This window comes from Tripterygium wilfordii, chromosome 21 (assembly GCF_013401445.1).
Source record: "Tripterygium wilfordii isolate XIE 37 chromosome 21, ASM1340144v1, whole genome shotgun sequence".
NCBI lineage: Eukaryota > Viridiplantae > Streptophyta > Magnoliopsida > Celastrales > Celastraceae > Tripterygium > Tripterygium wilfordii.
In genome coordinates this window covers 13,333,816-13,356,869 of record NC_052252.1, presented here as the reverse complement: position 1 = coordinate 13,356,869, position 23,054 = coordinate 13,333,816, and the positions used below count along the sequence as shown (strand labels likewise).

Below are 23,054 nucleotides of genomic sequence, written 5' to 3'. Positions count from 1 at the left end.
AGACCTTTATTGTAAACACATATATATAGGACTGTCGATAAAGATCGCATCGTAAAAGGTATTTGCAGCGACTGTGCCGTCATAGCCCGTAAAATGTATTACCATTCAGAAGTGATAGAGATCTCAGTAAAAAGCATCTCAGTCATTCCAATAGTGGATGTGTCGCTCTCTGGTTCAATCATCAAATTTGTGGATCTCTTATCAACTAAGCGACAAGATCTACTATTGGGATGACTGTGATACTTTTTACTGGAATCCCTAACATTTTTTATTACCATTTGCAACGACAATTCGTCGCCACAACATGTAAGCCTTTTACGGTCACATTATTGTTGCCTTAAATATATTGTGTATTTTTAGCGGTGACATTTTTGTCACCGCAATAGCTCTTGTTCCATTTTGTTATATGATTTGGTTGCCACATAACATTTTTTAGTGGCATTCATGTTGTCGCAACGAAATAGGATTTGCGTAGAACTGTCATTTTGTCGCCGCATAAAGTTTATTTTTAATTAAACATGTTAGGAACAATAAATTGTCACAATCAAGTTTACTCCAAAAAAGATTGTGACGGTATACCGTTATTAATTATTCGGTATGATATTTTTACCGTTAACATCGGTACCGATAATGATGGTAAACCATTACCAATTCTTCGGCAAGGTATTTTTATCGCTAACATGGATACCGGTAATGGTAATGAAATTTCAATACCTATATTTTTATCGATTATCGACATATATATATATATATAACTTAATATTTTTTATTTTTTATTTCTTTAATAATATCTAGAGTCTAGACCATTGATTTTTAGATCTATTGGTAGTAATATTTAAACCATTGTTTTTTAAGGTTATTGTTAGTGCTCACTGTCCACTCTCTCTAGTCTCTTATCTCTATGCACCATGTTGCGGGTCCGTTCCACGCCTCCGCTCTTTGTCTGTTCCATCTCAGGCTATTTTCTGCTTTCTCTCCACCTCCGCCTCTCTGATCTCTGCTTGCTCCCACCCATAAAGACACTGCGCAACTGCGTAAGTTGAGGATATCAATTAGTTGGATGATCTTGTCGCTATCTGCTCGCATCCCTTTGTGTTGAGATTGTCTGTAGGTGGGAGCCCATATGGGGAGTGTTGTTAGTAGATCTTTGTGAACTCTCAATAGTTCAGACCTGGAAGGCTATGGTTCTTTCAAGGGACCTCTTTGTGCAAGATGTGTTGGGCATTTCGAGTCCAAATCTAGGCTGATGTGAAGGTTTTTTGGTTATAGGTTTGTAGAGGTTGATCTATGATACATGGGTGGAGTGCCTGTTGCTGGGGCTTTGGATTTGTTAGGCCATTGTTTGAGCTCAATAGATTCTATCTACTGGAGGATCGTTTTGTATACCAGAGGAAGATGAATCCACTTTATGAAAGTATTCAAGTAAAATAATTCAGACATAAAAAATAGATTGTCATTTAGATTGGTATTTTTACCAATTACCGACCGACGGTTTATTGACGTGATTGGTAATGATTGAATTTCTTGAGTTACCAAAGGGATCGATACGATTTTTTGTGTATGATAACAGTAATCATTACCATAACATCCTTACTTCCAAGTTTGTGACCTTTTGTGCAAATTCATTTCGATCTTTCAACATTTGTTCAATTTGCTCTTGCAAATGATTCTTGTTAGTTGTAGAACCCCTAGGAGCAATTAACAAGGCCAGATCCCATGATAAAGGATTAGAGATTTATGGAATTAGGGGTTTCTTAAATGGGTTTAAACAATGAGTAGTTCATTGGGCTTTTGAATTAAATTGGTCATATATATATATATATATGCCCTAAGGCCTAAGCCGAACTTCTCCAAGCCCAGGCTCGACCCCAAATCATAAACGAGCCTAACATTAGGCCCCAAGCTCAACCCCTTTGTCTTACTGAACGAGCCCTGCGGGCCCCCCGAAGGCGACCTAGCCCTTTTCATCCCTACTTGTGGATGTAATATGGGCTGCTTCTGGTTCCTATTTTCAATATGCGAAATTACGAACCCGATCATTTTAATTTTAAGGGAAAGGTCATTTTAATTTTTAACTAAATGTTGACTCGACCCAACCCCAGACCCGACCTTAGAAAATCTCACCCGATCCTATGCGAGTCAGATGAGGAATCTCTCTAAACCCCACCCATGTGCACCCCTATATCCAGTGATAGTGGTCCAATGAGTGTTTTGTAATGGAAGTTTGAATCTAAGATTTTGAATGTAAGATACTTGATGCCCCTTCTTTAGATAAGAATACGATATTTGTAATATTGTGTGTCAAGTGGCATGTAAGTTGTCGCATTGGGCAACTATTTTTAATACTAGTTGATCGTGGTGATAGAAAAAGCATGAGACTTGAGTCCTTTATAAATAGTAAGAAAAGGTGAGTTAGGCGCCTCGAAGCCAGTTTGGTGAGTATAATCTCTTTAAAGGCAAGTTCATAAAATTTGTATGAAGGGGACATGATATAGTTTGTAAAGTATTTGAGGATATGAAAGACATTTGTTTCTTGCTTGAAGAATATGTATGTATGCTCTAAATCAGAGGTGGAGTCAGATGAGGGAGGGCCGAGGGCCAAAGTTTGGTGGGGGTTTGGGGGCAACGCCTTTGAATTTTTTCTAGGGTATTTACTGGAAAATGTTAAGAAACAAGTTATAATAACAACAAAAAATTATAATAACAGTGAAATTTTTTAATAAAAGTCTAAAATCTGATTAATGATTCATTACACTACATTTGGTAAATTCATTTTTACGCCTTGATCAACCTACAGCTAGATATAACTCCACCATTGCTAAAATAACAACTTCATGACTGTTACAAAATGATGCAACTTCCTCCAAAAAATATCTCATCCATTCTCCCTAAGCATCTGTAATCGTCTCTTGAAATGTTGAACGAGCATCATAGCATTCACAATATCTTGATCTTTACTTCGTAATGTTTATGACAAGTCACTTGTCATTGATAGAACCTTTCTCATTAAGTAAAGATTGAATATAAAATCAAACTATTGTATCAAAAACAACAAACCACTTGCCACACTCTTTTGATCTCCCGTGCCATCTCTATTATACTTCTTGAGGGGTTTAGGGTTAAAGGGTATCACACTCGACGCTTCTCTGCAATTTTTTTACATCGACCTTCTCGATTACTGCTAATCAATTTTTCAATCTCGTTTGGGCTAATGGGCTAGAACAATTGAAAAAACTAATTAGTTGTAAATGGGCTAATGGCTTCCATTTGTAAACAAGATTCTTTCTCCTTTATAACATTCCATTTTGTTCTCGTTTGGCCCAATGGGCTAATAGCTTCCATTTGTATGACCTCTCTTTTTAAAATACATATTAATAAATACAAATTTACAAAATACATATTAATATATATAGATTTTTTTTAAAAAAAAGGTCAATAAAGTTTAGGGCCCCTGGCCCTGGGCCTATTGTGGCTTCGTCCCTGTTATAAATGATTGTAAGGTGCAAGCAAGTGGAGAATAAACAAACCTGGTGACTGTTAATGCCAAAAGTGGCTTCCACAGTAATCAAAAGAGGTTGCTGCCTTGTTGTAACTCGCTTGTGTTTATATGAGGTGGGCCATGGTGATGCAGCGCGACACACGCACGCCACGAGCCCAAGCGAAGGGTGGCGATCCACAAAGTCTGAGCTGGCCCACACCAGAGGGAACTGGCAAACCAGCCCAGCCCAAACAACAGCAGCCAAAGCCGAACCGACACCCATGCGAGCATGGGCCGGCTGTAACCAAGGCCCAGAGGGCAAATCCCCCTGAAAACCTTGGCTACTAGAGTAAGGATTGCTCCTTACTATATACTGCGGTTTGAACCTATTCTTACCCGATGTAGAATTCCGCATCACATGGGCAGCCTTTGAAATGTATAGTGGTTGTTGTAGGCCTCTTAAATCTGATTAGTGTATTGGGTTTGTGTCAATTTTAAGGATAGTGGCCCACGATGATTTTTGACCACTACAATAGGTGAAGTCAATCATAATGTTATTAGTCTATGTATAAGCGGATACATTAAGTTATATATTGTTGCAATCATTTTCTCTGCAAGACCAACAATCCCATAAATCTCTATAAATACATTGTTACTTCATATATTAAAAAACATAAGTCTCCAACTTATTCTCAAGAGTCACAAGCTCTATTAGAGAGAAATCAATTAGATATAATTGAGCAAAGCGTAGCATTTTTTCCTTTGTTAGAAGTAGAGAAAAAGTCATTTGGATTGAAAGGTCTTATGATTTTTAATTTTTTTTAAAATTTTTCCTACCTTATTAAAGGGATTCCTCTTTGTGATTAATCTTTTATTGGGCTATGGAAATATGTATCATAATCATTAGTTGGATCATTCATCTCTCGGGTTTAATAATTCAGTTAGGCCTTTAGTTTATTAATATATTGTCCCAAACCCTGATTATGTAACTAATATTTTATTTGAGTGAGGGAGACATGTATTGAGTGACCCACTTAATTCAACATACATATTTGTTGTAGTCGGCTCAAATCTTTTCAAAACCAGGAGCTGATTATCGAAATACCATGGAGCATCATTCAAATTATGAGTAAGTGACATCTTGTTTGGAAAGATGAATTGATATAGATTTGCACACAGATCTATAATTTTGAGAGCTTCCCCTTACCCCATGCTTGTTGTAATGAAATACCAACTACAGTTTTGTTGGCTACTCAATGGAAGAGGAGTTTTCCAATGAGACTCTGTGAATTCGCATGGAGATTTTCTTCTATTTTGGACGAATCGAGGATGATAGTTTCTTCCTCAACTGTTGTTAGGGGTGAAATTTTCCATGGAATGTAGTATAGAATCCATATCACTTTCACATGGAAAGAATCGACACTCAAAGTAACGGGAGACCCAAACCCTAACAAGTAGGGACCACCCTTAACATACTGTATACCAATTTTACATCTTTAAATAGTGTAAAAGTGGAGTTGTTAAGAAAAAATATTTTTTAATATTTGTTAAAATGTAAAATTTGTATCTTTGTTAATATTTTTCGCTCATAAGTCATAACGCGGGGTCTTGACTAGTTTATTTTATTATCATTTTACATATCATGATGTTGCCAAACAAACACAGACAACATGCAAAATCACTAAAACCAGAAACCAGGATATTCATCAAGTGGTGAGCCAAACTCTCTGTCTCATAGCGTGATTTTCAGTGCTAAATCCCAAACAACACCAATGTCATTGTCATTGATCCTTATTTTTAAAACACAATCTAGTCATCTAATCAACCCAAAAGAATGGATTAGAAGAGAAAAAAAAATTAAACCCAATAGGTTGAATTTGGAGATTAAGCGGGCTCAAATGTTCGGATGGTTCTACGATTCTATGGGGCCAATCGAGAACTTCTGTAGTGGCCCTGAGGCAAAACCCAAAAAATGAAAAGATTTTTCAGACACAGGTGCCATTTTTGTTGCTGGCATGCTGCACAAGAAAGTCCAAAATAGGGTTCGACTTGTCTCCGTCATGTATGCATCTCTTTGCCTTTGGTAATACCGTTTGAATACTCAACAGGTACGCTCCTTCATATTAATTATTCATATATTCCAAAATTGGACTCCAACAAACGAAACAAAACAAGCTAAATGAAGACAAGTGCCGACTATTTGAAAATTTATCTTTATAATCTCAATCTTAATGACTTGGTCTGCATTGAGTTTTAGTCTTATGAGCTAGTTCTCACTTTTTGAGCTAATATGGGAACCAAGAACCCAGTGGCATGGGCTTTAATTTTTGTAATGATTTTTGAATGTTGTTGTTTCGAAGGAGTGCTGTGTACAACTGTAACATATGATCATAGAGCTATAGTTATCGATGGGAAGAGGAGGATTTTGCAGTCGGGTTCTATCCACTATCCTCGAACCACTCCTGAGGTGGGGTTTGTATTATTTTATCATGGCTATGCAGTTTTACGTGATGTATTGTGCTCATAAGGTTGATTTTTTTTTCCTGAGTGAAATTCAGATGTGGCCAGAGATCATCAGGAAGTCGAAGGAAGGTGGACTGGACGTGATTGAAACTTATGTTTTCTGGAACTATCATGAGCCTGTGAAGGGGCAGGTATTGGTTCCATTGTTTCTTTTGCTAGCTGTTGGTACTTATAATGATTTCAATGTATGTGTGCTTGCTTCAGACAGACCTGTAGGCGCATTAAGACTATATTGAGCTGGATTTTGCTCTTTCTATCTATAAGTGGTTCTTTGGGAGTTTAAAAGATGAAGATTTATTATTTTTTTTACCTGTACAAGAAGATAAATAAAACTAGAGGATATGTGTATCACTATGGTTGTATGTCTTTGAAGGGTGTTGCAATCAAATATATATAATCCTTCACCCCCCAATTTGTTGTATGGTTTTTTTTTAATTATTAGTTAGAATGGTCTTTTTGTTGTAACATTCTTAGTGTTTTTTCAGCTATCTAGTTATAACTCTCCGTATTAGCTATTTCAGGAAGATTTCCCAGTTTGCCACTATGGTTTTTGTTATTTATCCTCTTGTTTTTCATATGTGGTGTATGGCATTTTAACTGATTTCTATCTATATTTGCAGTATTACTTTGAAGGCAGGTTTGACCTGGTTAGGTTTATCAAAACAGTGCAGGAAGCTGGCCTTCTGGTTCATTTGAGGATTGGGCCATATGTTTGTGCTGAATGGAATTATGGGTGCGTTGAAACCAGAATTCCTCTCCTTCTAATTGGTACATTGGGCTTTGAAGTGGATGTTTGCTTGTTTAGTAGTGTTTTTCTTACATAATGTTTGAGAGAAAATGGTATAGACATGGTTTATAGAGGTATTTGTATTGTATAGAGTACTTCTGTGAAACTCGTAGGAAATTCATCCTAGGATGTAGTTTAATGGGGGGAACTGATCCATGTAGCCAAGTCCAGAGATTTGACTATATACAGAGTACGATATGTAACAAGTCTGCGGACAGGCTATTTATACAAGCCACTGGTTTAACCTTATATAAGCTAGGTTTACATGCTCTTCGTTGATTTCAATTGTCAAAAGAAAGAAAATACTTTGCTGTTTAACATGAGATAGTCTAAAATCCTTTCATATTCATACAACAGGGGATTCCCTGTTTGGCTACATTTCATTCCTGGAATTCAGTTTCGAACAGAAAATGATTTTTTCAAGGTATGTAATGATCCTGAAGATCATTTTGTTTGAGCACCTCACATCTGTATTTTCCCTCCTATTTTGTATGTTTATAGAAAAATGAAAAATCTGAATGAAATAAGATTTTCCTTATCAGTTATGTTGCTATTCGCCGCAGGAGGAAATGAAGGGTTTCCTTGTGAAAGTTGTTGGATTAATGAAGGAGAATAATTTGTTTGCATCACAGGGAGGCCCGATTATTCTTGCTCAGGTTATCTACTGATACTGGCTGAATGTGACACTGTTTATGGATATGTAAAGTGAATGTACTGAGCATTGTCAATTTATAATTCCCCAAACTTGAAGCAAAAGATTCTGGTTCATTGTGAGCTATCAACTTTTAATTAAGATAACCTGTTAACAACCCATTTATTTGATTATATGTTAAGTGTAAATATGACTGATGGCATCTCAACTGGTAAACGTTGCATAACTCTGCCTTGTTTGATTTCTTGTCACATAATTGATGCACAGGTTGAGAATGAATATGGGAATGTTGAATGGGCTTATGGGGTTTCTGGAGGGTCGTATATCAGATGGGCTGCAGAAACTGCTGTTAGTCTTAATACGACTGTACCTTGGGTGATGTGCGCACAAAAAGATGCTCCTGATCCCATTGTAAGAATTTATTTAGTTTATGAGATGCAGTAGGCAGATTCATTTGTTTCTTTATAAACTGGCCTTGGACAATTGTATTATATTAGAGCCTAGAGGAAACACACATCATTGGAAACAGAAATTGTGGATGATATCAATAGGCCTATTAGGTCCATTTTTTAAAGAGTATATTATATCATCCGTGTATGTGCGTGTAATTATATATAAACATAGTTCATCTTGTGAGAGAATTAAATGTCATATCTTTATTTTTATGATTTGAATGGCTTTAATCTTTCCTAACAAGAGTTATTTGCAGTTAAACACATGCAATGGATTTTATTGTGATCAGTTCACTCCAAATTCCCCTTCTAAACCGAAGATTTGGACGGAGAACTACAGTGGATGGTAACATTTTATTGCTGTTTAAATGTTAGATATATGCAAGATGTAAAGGCTGATTTTAGGTTTCAGTTGCACTTCGTGAGTATATCACTAGTAATTTACTGCTACAGGTTTCTTTCTTTTGGTTATGCGATTCCTTTTCGACCTGTTGAGGACCTTGCTTTTGCTGTTGCACGCTTTTTCGAGACTGGTGGAACTTTTCAAAATTATTATATGGTGAGTATACAATATGTCATATGGTAATATAAAAACAATAGTATTTTCACTATATATTAGTGATGCAATTTTGTCGCAGTATTTTGGTGGAACCAACTTTGGACGCTCTGCCGGAGGTCCTTTGATTGCAACAAGCTATGATTATGATGCTCCCATAGATGAATATGGTAAATTTGCTCTCTTCTTGTAACAAAATGTTTTGCCCATGGAGGAAATTTCTGGCTACAATATCTCTATGTGATTTAGCTGTGAATGTGTAAACAACCATCGAAAAGGGGGAGAATTTATTAGTTCATTGACAGAATATATTCTCTGTAAATGGTACAGGTATCAATTTTAGAAATGAGAAATCATATAAATTTCAATGGTAATTGAACCACTCCTTGTGGCTTGTTGTTCTGGTCTCTCTTGTTTTTTGGAGATGATTTTCCAGGTGAATATTTGATTTGATAAATTGGGCTCCAATCACTTAGAAGAGATGCCGTGATCATCCCCTTCGAGGATATAAATGAAACATTTCAGTGTTTTTGTGCAGCACGCATGTAATTACTAATACATGGCGACCTTCTGCGTTTTATGCAATGTTAGTTTATTAGAGTGGTTCTTTGTTCTGTACTTTGAGAAAATGAGTATTTGGTTAAGAACTTCAGTCTAGAACTGCACTACTTATTTTATTCATTGGGTTCTCATTGTAGATTTTTAATTTTCTAGGATTTATCAGACAGCCAAAGTGGGGTCATCTGCGTGACCTACACAAGGCAATAAAGCAGTGTGAACAATATTTGATCAGCTCAGATCCAACTTACCAGCAGCTTGGTTTTAATTTAGAGGTATCTTTTATGATTCAACTTGTGATTCCTCATCTATCTTGTAGTGAAGATATATATGCTGATTTGATTTTGATCTATAACCCAATTGCAAATTCCAAACACTCTCAAATTTAATTGAAGCGGGAATGTTGAGTTTCCTTAAGTTGGAATAATTAGCAAAAGAAAGTGACTACTTCATTCAGATTTGTTGAAAGTTTTAACTACCTAAATACTTACATGCATGTTTATAGTTCAGACTGCATATTCCAGGCCCTAAATGCTGGCCCCATATCCTGAAGGCTATACTTGTTGGTTTATCTTTGGCAATATGGTGAACTTAATTTGTTGACGAGGCTGTTAAAAAGGATCAAGATTGTAAAGAAAAAAATAAGCTGTATGAGAGTAACTGAGATAAACTTCAAATGAATTTTTTAATGATCAACGTTAACTTCTAAGCTTATACCATCACTCACTATATACACAGTATTTTAACAGACTTTCATGAGATAGATCCTTTATGAGATAGCAAGTCTATCATGTTAAGAGACAACACACAAGGATAGAGTTGGTTCAATGTACTGCATGATCCCATGCGTGTAGTGAGACTTGTTGATATTGCTAGTCTTATCACTTGATTTGTTTGAGCGCTTTGAGTGTGATGATCGTGTCTCAACCGAAGATAGTATTTGATCAAGGTCTTCCTCCTTATCTGAACCGTTTTGTTGAGATGATACCATCACTCACTATATACACAGTATTTTAACAGACTTTCATGAGATAGATCCTTTATGAGATAGCAAGTCTATCATGTTAAGAGACAACACACAAGGATAGAGTTGGTTCAATGTACTGCATGATCCCATGCGTGTAGTGAGACTTGTTGATATTGCTAGTCTTATCACTTGATTTGTTTGAGCGCTTTGAGTGTGATGATCGTGTCTCAACCGAAGATAGTATTTGATCAAGGTCTTCCTCCTTATCTGAACCGTTTTGTTGAGATGAAGCTATCACTTGACATGGGTGAGTCTTGCTTGAGCTAATCCATTTACTAAGTTTGTTTGAATTGTCCATACGTGTGACTTCCTTATCTCTCCTATCCACCTTGTAACTCCTTTTATCTTCACACGTATGTAGCATAGCATAGTTGACCATGGCTGCTTGACCTTGTTGGTTATTACCCTCCCGCAAACTATGGCGAGGCTCGAGACATAGTTTGGGTCGAAAGTAAAGAAGGGTGGCCTTGGACATCGGTTTGGTGAAGATGTCTGCTACTTGGTCAGTGGTTGGAACATACTTAGTAATGAGTTGGCCAAGCGCAACTCGCTCACGTACAAAATGATAGTCCAGCTCAATGTGCTTCGTTCGTGCATGGAAGACCGGGTTGATAGTCATATAAAGGGCACTCAAATTGTCACAGTGTAAGACTGGAGTGGAACACACAGGGACACAAAGATCTTTCATGAGGAAAGTAAGCCAGGTGAGTTCTGCAGTAGCATGAGCCATAGCTCTATACTCAGCTTCTGTACTTGATCGAGCAACAGTTTTTTGTTTTTTTGAACACCAGGAAATTAGATTGCTGCCAAGATATGTGCAATACCCGGTTGTTGATCGGCGTGTGGAAGGACACCCTGCCCAATCTGCATCAGAAAAAACACAAAGATCAAGTGTAGTGTTGGAGATAAAATGTAAACCAAGATGTATGGTGCCTTTTACATAGCGAAGAATACGACGTGCCATTTTTAAATGTGTTTCCGTTGGTGCATGCATAAATTGAGAGATGTAGTTAACACTGTATGAAATGTCTGGGCGGGTAAGTGTTAAATATTGTAATGCACCTACAATGCTACGGAAGAAAGAAGGGTCATCAATGGCTACGGTTTTGACAAGATCTTTGGTTTTGGATTCAATCGGGGTATTCATTGGTTTGCACTCACTCATACTAGTTTTCTCTAGAATAGTTAGAGCATAATGAGTTTGTGAAAGGTGTAACCCGGAGCTTGTTTGAGTGACTTCAACCCCTAAAAAATGATGTAGAGGGCCAAGATCCTTCATGGCAAATTCTTTGCTGAGAATATTGATGAATCTATCAATCAACTGGACACTGGAACCTGTGAGAAGCATATCATCAACATAAAGAAGCAGGATTAGTATATCATTGCCAGAGTTAAAGATAAAAAGTGAAGGATCTGCCAAGCTGCAATGAAAACCAAAGTGACATAGAAAAGTACTGAAACGGTCAAACCAAGCCCGTGGTGCTTGTTTGAGTCCATAGAGTGCCTTGTTGAGTTTGCAAACATGATTAGGGTGTTGGGGGTCCTTCATTCCAGGAGGTTGGTCCATGTAGATGTCCTCAATGATATAGCCATGTAGGAAAGCATTTTTAACGTCTAATTGCCGAATTTGCCAATTCCGAACTAGAGCAACAGTAATTACCATTCGAATGGTTCCTGGTTTAATGACGGGTGAAAAAGTTTCTGTGAAGTCTATCCCATCAACTTGATGATATCCTTTGGCAACTAGACGAGCCTTGAGTCTGTCTAGTGTTCCATCAGCCTTTAGTTTGGCTTTGAATACCCATTTAGAGCCAATCACATGCAATTTAGGTGTGCGGGGTACTAATGTCCAGGTACCATTATCATGCAGTGCACGTAGTTCCTCGGTCATGGCTTGACGCCAGCCATCATGCGTAAGTGCAGATCGAACAGAGGTTGGTTCCCTTGGTATATTTGAAGTAGTAACATTCAAAGCATACTTGGGATTTGGTTTGAAGATGCCATCTCTTGCACGAGTTATCATTGAATGACGTGGCTGAGATTCGTCTTGTAGCTGCAATGGAGAGGAGACAAAGTTAGTGTCATCAACAGAAGATGGCATATTGGAATCAGAAGACACGGGTATAGAAAACTCCTGGATAGACAACGCTGATGATGATGGCATAGTTGGACATGAATCTTCCAATGCCCGTGGCTGTGGAAACTGAACAGGTGGAGTGGCCACATGTGCAATTGCAACATCATCAGGTATATCTTCCAATGCCCGTGGAACAGCTGATATGTGTGCATCATGCTGTTCAATTGCTTCCGCTGCAGCTGGTATGGGCGCATGTTCGGGTGTATGGGCATCATACTCTTCAGGTGTTTCTGCTGCTTGTGTTGCAGCTGGTGCCTCAAGTGATGAAGTGACTAACGGGTCTGCTGCAGGCAGTGTGTGGGAGTCGGCTGGTTTGGCTGCAGTTGGCTGGTGTGAGTTAGCGGGTGTGTGAGATGCCGAGAGATGTAATGGAGAAGAATAAGGTGGTGTAGCAATTGTATGAGGATTCTCAGCATATAAGTCATGCAACCAGTTATCAAAAATGAAGTTTATCCGAGATGGAGAGGGTGGTGGATCGGTGAGGCCTTTGTTTTTGTAAGGGAAGCAAGATTCATCAAATACAACATGACGTGAGATCAAAAATTTTTTACTTGGAGGATGGTAGCATTTGTATCCCTTGTGTTGTAAGCTGTACCCTACAAAAACACAAAGAATACTCTTAGGATCAAACTTGTTCATTTTTCTATCCCAAGTGTATGGAAAACACTTGGAGCCAAATACACGAAGAGATGAGTAATCCGGATGAGTACCAAGCAATTTAAAATATGGAGTTTGGAAATTTATACCAGATGAGGGCAATCTATTGATCAAAAATGTAGCTGTGCTGAAAGCCTCAACCCAAAGATTTAAAGGAAGACCACTATGAAAGAGCATTGTCATGCCAAGCTCCCTTATGATGCGGTGTCGTCGTTCAACCATTCCGGATTGCTCAGGGGTATATGGGCATGATAGATGATGGATAATTCCCTGTGATCTAAAATGAGATCCTAATTTATTGTTAACAAATTCACCACCACCATCCGAGTGAAAAATCCGGATTTTTTTGTTAAATTGACGCTCAATATATTTTTCAAAGGCAAAGTAAGCATCAACAAAATCATTTTTTGTCTTGAGAGGAATTATCCATGTATATCGAGAAAAATCATCTACTAAGCATGCATAATATCGAAAATTGCCCAAAGATGTTACAGGTGCGGGACCCCACAAATCACAAAAAATTTTCTCAAATATATCAGTGCTTGAGTGTTTAGAACAACTAAAAGGTAGCTTACTAAGCTTCCCTAGCTGACAGCTATCACAAAACAAATGTGATTTATTGGAACCTAGAACATTAATGAACCCTTTATTTTTAAGCAAAAGCAAAGTACCCACTTGGGGGTGACCCAATCTTTGATGCCATAAATCTGGTGTCCCAGACTTAAATCGATTCGAAAAATGAGCCTCCGGCGGGTTGTGCAAAACATACAAGTCACCCTTGCGTGCTCCTGTAATCACCTGTTGTCCTGTTTCTCGTTCCTTAACACAAAACCCATCATTAGAGAACTCAAGATTTAGTGGAAATTGAGAAGTTAATTGACTCACAGAAAGTAAATTTTTCTTTAGAGCTGGGACATGTAGAACATCCGTTAATGTTAAGTCAAAATTTTTTTCTTTTATTTGTGCTTCACCTATTCCTTTAATTGGCAGAGGGGCTCCATCTCCTACAAACACGTTATCAAAACCATGATATTGATGGCAATTTTTCAACAAATTTTTATTACCTGTCATGTGGTTTGATGCACCTGTGTCAGCTGTCCATTCTGTTTCTGAAATGGTGTTGTCAAGCGTGAGTGCAGCAAGTGCATGCGGAATTTCCTCTGGCTGTTGTTGTTTTGCGCGTTGGAGCCACCAGCAGATTTTGGCAATGTGACCCACTCCTTTGCAGTGAGTACATACCTCATTCAGGTACATTTCTCTTTCATTGGGAGTCATACGTCGACATCCTGGAGGAGCTGGTCTACGGGATCCATTGTTGATATGTGAAGTATGATTTCCATGTTGTCCTCCTTGGGCTTGGAAGCCACGGCCATTGCTTGTGAATGGTGAGGACAAATTTTTTTCTCCACGTGTTTGTCCTCCAAAATGTTTGCCTTGTTGTTTCTGTCCAATAAAAGCATAAGATGCATTTGAGCCATTTAATGGATCTAGAGTACTTACATTGTTTTCAGGTACCAGCGCATTCCACTGATCGTGGCATTGTAATTGTGAGACGAGTTCTGCATAAGTCGGGCGTGGTGGCCTCATCATAGACGTGACAAATTGTCTATAGTTTGGTCCCAAACTTGTAAGTAAGTAAAAGACCTTGTCAGAGTCAGGAACCGGCTTGCCAATTGCTGTGAGACTGTCACATATTGATTTAAAGGATTGAATGTGTTCTGAGGTTGGTGTGGACTCACTCTTACGAAGAAATGACAACTGATGACGTAATGAGAACTCACGTTCCTGAGAATCTTGTGCATACGCATTTTTTAAGGATGTCCATACAGAGCGACTGGTTTCCTGCCCTATAACCAGTCCAAGGGCTTCCTTGGTGAGAGTTGCAATGAGCCAACCTCGTAGAGTACGGTCAGCTCTTTTCCATGTGGCGAATTCTGGATTGGATTCTTGTGTGGTGATTGATTCTTCAGTGTTACCATCCTCTTTGACTGAAGTTTTTTTGACTGTGATTGTTTGTGGTGGTCCATCGCTTGTAAGATGATCAACAAGCTCTTGGCTCTCTGCTAAGGCCAACGCTTGTTCTCTCCATGCTGGATAGTTGGAGGAATCTAAGTGTTGAGTAATGAAATTGCTGATATTGAGATTGTGGGTTGCCATGTCTGATATGTTTGTTTGGCTGTGTGAATTGGTGTTTGGTATGAGAAAAAAAAAATAATAATAATAATAATTGAAGATCGTGTGAGGAAGAAGATCACTCCTCTGATACCATAAAGAAAAAAATAAGCTGTATGAGAGTAACTGAGATAAACTTCAAATGAATTTTTTAATGATCAACGTTAACTTCTAAGCTTATACCATCACTCACTATATACACAGTATTTTAACAGACTTTCATGAGATAGATCCTTTATGAGATAGCAAGTCTATCATGTTAAGAGACAACACACAAGGATAGAGTTGGTTCAATGTACTGCATGATCCCATGCGTGTAGTGAGACTTGTTGATATTGCTAGTCTTATCACTTGATTTGTTTGAGCGCTTTGAGTGTGATGATCGTGTCTCAACCGAAGATAGTATTTGATCAAGGTCTTCCTCCTTATCTGAACCGTTTTGTTGAGATGAAGCTATCACTTGACATGGGTGAGTCTTGCTTGAGCTAATCCATTTACTAAGTTTGTTTGAATTGTCCATACGTGTGACTTCCTTATCTCTCCTATCCACCTTGTAACTCCTTTTATCTTCACACGTATGTAGCATAGCATAGTTGACCATGGCTGCTTGACCTTGTTGGTTATTAGATTGAAGCATCTACAACCGCTTTAATTTTTATCATCACTTCTTCATCCTATTAAATGTGTTTAGGCTAACATAATTCATTTCATCTTACAAGGAAATATCATTACTCTATCTTTGGTACCAATGGTTGTGCTTCATCCTGGTCAAAAACTGAGTCAAACTTGAAGTTTCAAGTGGTTTTATTGAGAAATGACTGCATGTAGAAAGTCGTCCTACTGCTTTAGAGTGCAAATGCCAAATCATGTTGAATGACATTTCTATGTGTCTTGGAAGTGCTTTGCCTCATGTGCTAGGGATACTCTACATTCTTAGCAAAAATTATGCAGTTATTTTTCCATAAATGTCAGGAAAATCCTTTTTGGCTTTTCCTCCAAAGTGATATAAGATTTTGTTTTGGTTTGTTAAATCTCATGTTTTGTGATTTCACTCTTTAAATAACCACTATTTTTTATTTCCGGATGGCTATGCTGCCTTAGTTACTTACTCTGGCAGACTTGTTTATTTCTCATGTCAGGCTCATATCTACTATAAGTCTTCCAAAGATTGTGCAGCATTTCTTGCTAATTATGACAGCAGCTCAGATGCAAATGTCACTTTTAATGGAAATTTGTATTTCCTTCCTGCTTGGTCTGTCAGCATCCTGCCAGATTGTAAGAATGTCATTTTCAACACAGCGAAGGTCTGGTTTTTATTGCAAGTTATTGCATGCATGTGATATAATGCTATTGTTCTCTGTTTTTCGTGTGTTCCTTTTCTGCCAACTCATGCTAACTTTTGATAATATATTAATATAACTGGTAGTTGTTCCATGAAAAGTTCTACAAATCTATGAACTTGGACATGACTTGTTTTCATACTATAGAAGATGCCGATCCTTGCCTCCTTGGGTTGGTTCATTATATCTGATATATTCTAAAGATCCAGAGCCTTACTACATTTAATTTTAACTTTTCTTTGTGTCCAATACCTTTGTTTCCCCAAGGACCTTCCTCCGTCATCTCATGAAGCAATCTGTTGAAGTATTACTAAAATTGGACTGAGCTTGGAGCTTAGAGTCTTGTACAAATTTAGTCCTTAAAAAACTGTAATAAGTGAAATTTAACTTAGTTAAATTGTGTGTTATACTATTATTTCATACAAAGGATTGAATTGGTATTGGGCGGTTCACACGCTTTAAACAATTGGAATTTAATGTTTAATAGCTGTTTTTTAAAAATAAAAATTTTAGTAGCTATTTTTATGTTTAGTTATCTTCTCTCACTTAATTAAGACGTCCCTTTCACTATTTCTGCTGTTGAAGGTTGTTACACAGAGACATCTTGGTGATGCCATGCATGCTCATGCAGCCAATGTTAATGAGCTTTTGCTTGCACCACCTGCCTGGAGCTGGTACAAGGAAGGAGTGGGTATTTGGGGTAACAACTCATTTACAAAACCTGGTTTAGTGGAGCAAATTAATACAACAAAAGATACTAGTGACTACCTATGGTACACGACGAGGTTGTTCATTCATTCTTAATGATTCTCATTCATTGTTAGCATCTGCAGACTTTATTGGTTACATCCTCGATCGAGGAATGGTTTCCTGAAATTAAGTAAAAATTTATTAGTCTGGCGAACTTCTTGTAGTTTTTCTCATTGTAAGTTGAATAAGTTGACAACATCAAACCTTCAAATCATCATATTGCAAGTTTTCTGTCTGCCATCTCGTAAATCAGTTTTCAAGTCTTTCCTTACGACACATCAACATATTTGCAATGCACTGGACATTACTTATCTCTTTGGAGTACATCCAATTTATCTGTTTTGCTGTGCTTTATTATATTGCAGTATTAATGTGGAGGAGAACATTATGCCTGGTCAAGAGAAAGAAGTTCTTTTGAATATCGACAGTTTGGGGCACGCTGCACTCATTTTTGTAAACAAAGAGCTCCTAGGTTGGTACCTTTTAGATTGCTAAGGAACTGGGCCTGACCTTCTTTAACTAATTTTCAGTTTTCGAGTTTGACACATAAGATAGTAGTAGTAGTAGTAGTTATTGTCAAGACTGCTAAACTATCTTACTGCACCAAACACTTTCTCTCTTCGCCTTCTTGTTCTAATTAATACTACTCATCATATTTCTTGACATGATGTTGAATTTCAGCATTTTTTATACATATTAATGTGTTCGTTAGAGATGCAACTTATTGACAAAATAGATGACTCAAAGCAAATTGTACTGTTCCCTATTCTTTGGTCTCAATATGATAAACTGTATATCTTTGTTTGTTTATTGTAGACAAGGCACGCGACTCTGCAGACCAAGGGTTATCGTTGCTTAGTGCAAAAATGCTAATTTCTATCCCTTAGATTGTATAATATCAGGAACCATATAATTCACTCTTGGATTATCAATAAGAGAATATAAGAGTATGTCGCGAATTCCGATTAGTAGTTTTAAGTGTGGATTCATGTAACCAATCCCAAATAACGCTTGGATTGATTGATTGGTCGATGGTTGCTGACTCTTGAATTTTGAATTTTCCTAGAGCCAAGTGGTTTTAAAATTAGACTTGTTGCTAGCCTTTTACTTCCATGTGTCTTCTTTTGTAGACTAATTACAATATCTTGCAGCATTTGGATATGGCAATCATGATGAAGCAAACTTCTCAATCACTAAGAAAATTAGTCTCAGAGAAGGAAACAATACTCTTGATATGCTAAGCATGATGGTTGGTCTACAGGTAAACAAGTCTATTTACTTTTCTGAAGCATCTGGACAGATATGTTAATAATATGTTCTTCCCTTCAGTTTGATATTGTTTGCTTTCTACCTGTAAACTCTGACACAAACATGACCCTTAACTCTTCAGCGAGCCTGCTTTGAAGCCTTGTCCTTAAATTTTCAAACTATATAAAATGTACTGTATGAAAAAAGGAACATCAGCTGCTGATTCTAACAATTCCTCTCTCTGTGGTGCTACTGACCTAGATTTTAAGGGAGGGCACGTTGGTTTTGTATAAGATTCAAAATTTTGAGTTTTTCCCTATGTTGATCAGAACTCGACAATGTTGACGTAGACAAAACGATGCCTTTGTACTGGAAAATTCCCCTTTTGCCCTATAGATGTCTCTTCAAAATTTTAAAATTTTACTCCACCAATTTCTTTGTAATACTGGGCCAAGCACTGTTATTGTATTAATTTGTTCGTTACTATTGTTCTGATATCAAGGCAGCACATGATTTAGCTACTTCTAATATCGTAGATCAAGATTTTGTTCAACATGTTGTCATGTTCTACTTGCTTTAATTATATGAACTCCAGGTTCATTTACTCAATATCTGTCCTGCATCTTTGATTTTGTAGTCACCACCACTGTTTTTCTTCTGTTTCTCTGTTCATCAGAACTACGGACCATGGTACGATGTTGCAGGAGCAGGAATTTTTTCTGTCATTCTATTGGACCCAAGTCTTTCTGTTGGAGATTGGACCTATCAGGTCATATTTTGCACCTGAAAATGTTATGTTTCTGTCATTTTATTTTCATTCAATTTTTTCTACGCATCAGTTTTGAAAGAGTTCAATTTTGAGGGGTAATCCTTGCATTCAAATTGCAAATGTTGCCATGTTGGTATATTTAACGTTGATATTCACTTTTATATTCTCAAAGATATAAAGCTTGAAAAACTTGAAAGATTAAGAGACAAAAGTAAAGTAAATTTGTGCTTGGAAAAACTTATTCGACACACTTTTATCAAATAAAATTGAACTCTTGATCCTTGCATCATTTCATCATCCGAGTCTTCATCCCAAAAGTTTAGGGTCGACTACATGAGTCTATGGAAAAACCAAATACCTCTTTTACCATTTGTTTGATACGAGCTGTCATTTCTTCCCACATGGAGTTTGTTTCCTCAACAATCCCAATTTGCGTTCTTAAATAATGTTTCCCCTAAAATCAATATACTTATCATCTTTTAGATTCCACCGCCTAATTTTATACTCCCATGCTACTCTACTTCTAGACCATTTTTTAAAGCATATGTTCACCACTATCATTCTATGTTGTGTGGTTAAACACTTCTCTGGAATCATTTTACAGTCTTTACAAAGTCTTTTATATATCTTTCGAGGAATGAAATCTATATGTCCAACACTATCTTACAATTCAAGATTCGATGCGATTCACGATTCAAAATGTTGATGAATCGATTCATATGATTCGATTCGACAACCTTGACTGCTAAAGGTAATTAAATGCGATTCTCTCTTCCTAAACAAGGTATTTACTAGACATAAGTAATATGACGGGGTAAACTCTAAAATAGTTTGTCCAACCTCATTTCTATCCCCAAACCCATACCCTCCAAGTACACTATCAAAGTTTCCACTCTCTCTCCCTACATGTCCATTTAGGTCTTGCACTAAAATTATTCTCCCTATTTGGAATGTCCTGAACAATCTCACTAAGGTCCTCCCAAAATTGTTTCTTGGTATTTTCATCTTAATCCTATTTGTGGGATTTAAGCACTTATGACATTAATTATCTCTTTTCCTAGCACGAAATTAGATATTAAGATCCTATCGTCTTTTCTGTATATCTCTGCCACAACCTTTCTTCGAATCTCTGCGTGATCAGAAAAATACTAAATGCATTAGCTGATGGGATAAAGGAAAGCTTAATCAGGTTAAAGTTGATACCTAGAATATGTTTGGAATATCTTGGTAGTATATCATAACTTTGTTTTGAACCAGCCAAAGGTAGGTTGCAGTGGTTAAAGCTTGCAAATAGTTATGCTTGATAAACTGCTTGACCACTCACAAAAGTAGATGCTTGGTTTCTTTACTCCTTCCAAGAAGTATGCAGAGTGTGGTTGTAATTTGCCAAGCTACCTTGTACAAACAATAGTCTACAATAAATTTTTATTTGATTTGACCCAAACAGCCTAGTGCCCTCTCCGCCATCTCACCGGTCTCGTTTTACGCCCTTTCCCACTTGCTAACATCACTTTGTTCCACATTTTTCCTTTTCAGGTGGGACTCCAAGGAGAATACCTTGGACTATACAGAGTTAACCTTGCAAATAGCTCACTCTGGACCCAGGGGGCTGCTCTTCCCAGAAATGAGAGTTTGATATGGTACAAGGTAAGCAAATATCAGCAATAGCCTAGACCCTAAACTCAATCAAATCATCGTACAGAACTGAAATCTATTGGCTTTGCATCTGCTAATCAAAAACTTTCTCAGGCTACATTCCTTGCTCCTGAAGGAAAAGGTCCTTTAGCTTTAAATCTTACCAGCATGGGGAAGGGTCAGGCATGGATCAATGGGCAAAGCATAGGGCGATATTGGCCTGCCTATCTATCACCATCGAGTGGTTGCACCGAAAATTGTGATTACAGAGGAACCTATGATCCATTTAAATGTCTTAAGAAGTGCGGGCAACCTGCTCAAGCTTTGTAAGTGATTGTGCATTGTGTTTTAGGCTTTTCAAATGCTACATTGTGCATTGTTTTAATCCTACTCATATAATGTGCATTGTTTTTAACCCAACTCATATGAGGATTGTTGTATTTTTGAATCTTGAGCAAAAAAGAAAAATGAGAGGAAAATTTTACAGTTAGAAAAAGCATTTATATCTCTGTAACCATCTTTATTTGCTTCTGTTTGCTTGAATAGGGCTAGTGAATATGGTTTTCACTTGTGCGGTATTATCTCATTGGTTCCAAGAGCAATATTTTTGTATCATTACTAGTGTTACAAATCTAGCCGTGTTTTCCATCCTTTCTGTAATTATGCAAAAATAATGATCCTGGCCAGGTACCATATTCCACGCTCTTGGGTTCGTCCTGGTGAGAACCTTGTGGTCCTCCATGAAGAGCTTGGAGGTGACCCTTCAAAGATTTCTTTGTTAACGAGAACTGGCCAAGAGATATGTGCATTTGTATCAGAGGTTGATCCTCCACCAGCTGATTCCTGGAAACCAAACCTTGACTTCATGTCTCAAAGCCCTGAAGTCCGACTTACCTGTGAACAAGGATGGCACATTACTTCAATTAACTTTGCTAGCTTTGGAACTCCCAAAGGAAATTGTGGCAATTTCAGTCCAGGGATTTGTCACGCTGACATGTCATCTGTAGCTCAGAAGGTAATAATGATCCTCCCCGTCATGAATGAAACAAATTATGCAGGTTTGGATCTGGATTCTAGACATTTGAGTTAGGCCCCTTGCCTAAGCATGTAGCTGGAGTCTAGACTTACTTCTTGAACTTATTGTTAAACATAGAAAACTCTCTCGTTGTTGTTTATGCTAACCTTAGTTCTTTTTCATGACTAAAAAATGTATTAGGAAGGTTTTGGTGAAATTTTGTGGCTGCATGCTGAGTCCTGCTTACTCGGTTTCGATGTTAAGCCATTTTTTGTCGTTGACAAGTTGTTTCACGCAATTTTAAGTAGTCCGTCTTCACATAAGTAGCCAAAGTTCCAAGAGTGGGTTCACAGGCATTTAAGTTGAACCCTGGTTTTTAAGTGTTCCTGTTGAGTGCTTTCTTGCTTATCCTTAATGCTTCTCTCCCTGCCTCTCCCTACATTTGTAGCTTCCTGACTTGTTCAAGTGCTATTACAGATTTGCATTGGTCAAGATGGATGCTCAATTCCCATCTCTATAGCTGACCTTGGAGATCCTTGCCCCGGAGTGATAAAGAGCTTCGCAATTGAAGCTCTTTGTAGTGACTGAAAAGCAGCTACTACTCCCGCAGCAGTTGCCACGCTTATGGCTCTTAAAAATCGTTTGCAGTAACTAATAAATAATCGTGTATGTAAACACTCATGTTATTTGAATGACGTATAGATAGGTCACTAGAGAGCTACTTCATGCTTTGCATCTGGATTGAACGAAATATATAAAATGTTCTCTTTCATTAATTCATCTCTAACTTCTTGACCTGTGGAAAGTGAAAGTATTAAACTCAAACCCAAGCATCATGCATGAAGCACTATCTTCCCAATGTGCTCACTACTTCCCATGAGCCTGTGTGCCTCTGCTGCTTCATGCATACTCCAATTGTAGAGTTGAGACTTGCACAAGCTGCGCTTTGGCTGGCCGCTGTCATGAACAACATTTTTGCTACTGAAACAAATATTGCTCGAGCATGAAGGCAAGGGAATAAGGGATGGATGGAGAGGTATTATCCTCAGTTTATAATCACAAAGTGGGGAGCATTGCATCATTTCTTCTATATAATTTTTCTTCTAGGCAAATGACCATGTGCCTAATAAATTATCCGTTCTGTATATTCCTTAATTTACTTAAATGACTTTCATTTTGGTGCCAAAAGTTGGGGGATGGAGCAAAGAGGGCCATATCATGACTTGTCTGAGTTGTCGGATAGCACAGGTAAGTCTCTTTTTCTTCCTCTTGGTCTCATTTTGGCGTAAACATTGCTA

The 23,054-nt window shown here is 37.6% G+C and overlaps 2 protein-coding genes across 3 annotated transcripts; one reads left to right on the top strand and one right to left on the bottom strand.

Annotated features, from left to right (window-relative positions):
• The first annotated feature begins 5,317 nt into the window (after positions 1–5,317).
• LOC119988528 (beta-galactosidase 6-like) lies at positions 5,318–22,555 on the top strand. Of its 2 annotated transcripts, XM_038833587.1 has the most exons (20): positions 5,318–5,586; positions 5,839–5,945; positions 6,037–6,132; positions 6,622–6,734; positions 7,146–7,212; positions 7,352–7,444; positions 7,708–7,851; positions 8,150–8,238; positions 8,346–8,451; positions 8,531–8,618; positions 9,163–9,281; positions 16,139–16,303; positions 16,925–17,124; positions 17,455–17,561; positions 18,241–18,350; positions 19,014–19,106; positions 20,643–20,753; positions 20,856–21,067; positions 21,429–21,756; positions 22,234–22,555. In XM_038833587.1, exons 3-20 carry the CDS (start codon positions 6,037–6,039, stop codon positions 22,342–22,344), a joined length of 2,352 nt encoding a protein of 783 aa, XP_038689515.1. In that variant the 5' UTR covers positions 5,318–5,586; positions 5,839–5,945; the 3' UTR covers positions 22,345–22,555. The 2 variants fall into 2 exon arrangements, with proteins under 2 accessions (XP_038689515.1, XP_038689514.1); XM_038833586.1 differs by lacking the exon at positions 5,318–5,586 and having other exon boundaries at positions 5,744–5,945.
• LOC119988529 lies at positions 13,560–14,475 on the bottom strand. Its single transcript, XM_038833588.1, has 2 exons — positions 13,892–14,475; positions 13,560–13,646 (listed from the first exon to the last, which is right to left on the bottom strand). Exons 1-2 carry the CDS (start codon positions 14,415–14,417, stop codon positions 13,600–13,602), a joined length of 573 nt encoding a protein of 190 aa, XP_038689516.1. The 5' UTR covers positions 14,418–14,475; the 3' UTR covers positions 13,560–13,599.
• Positions 22,556–23,054: the final 499 nt, after the last annotated feature.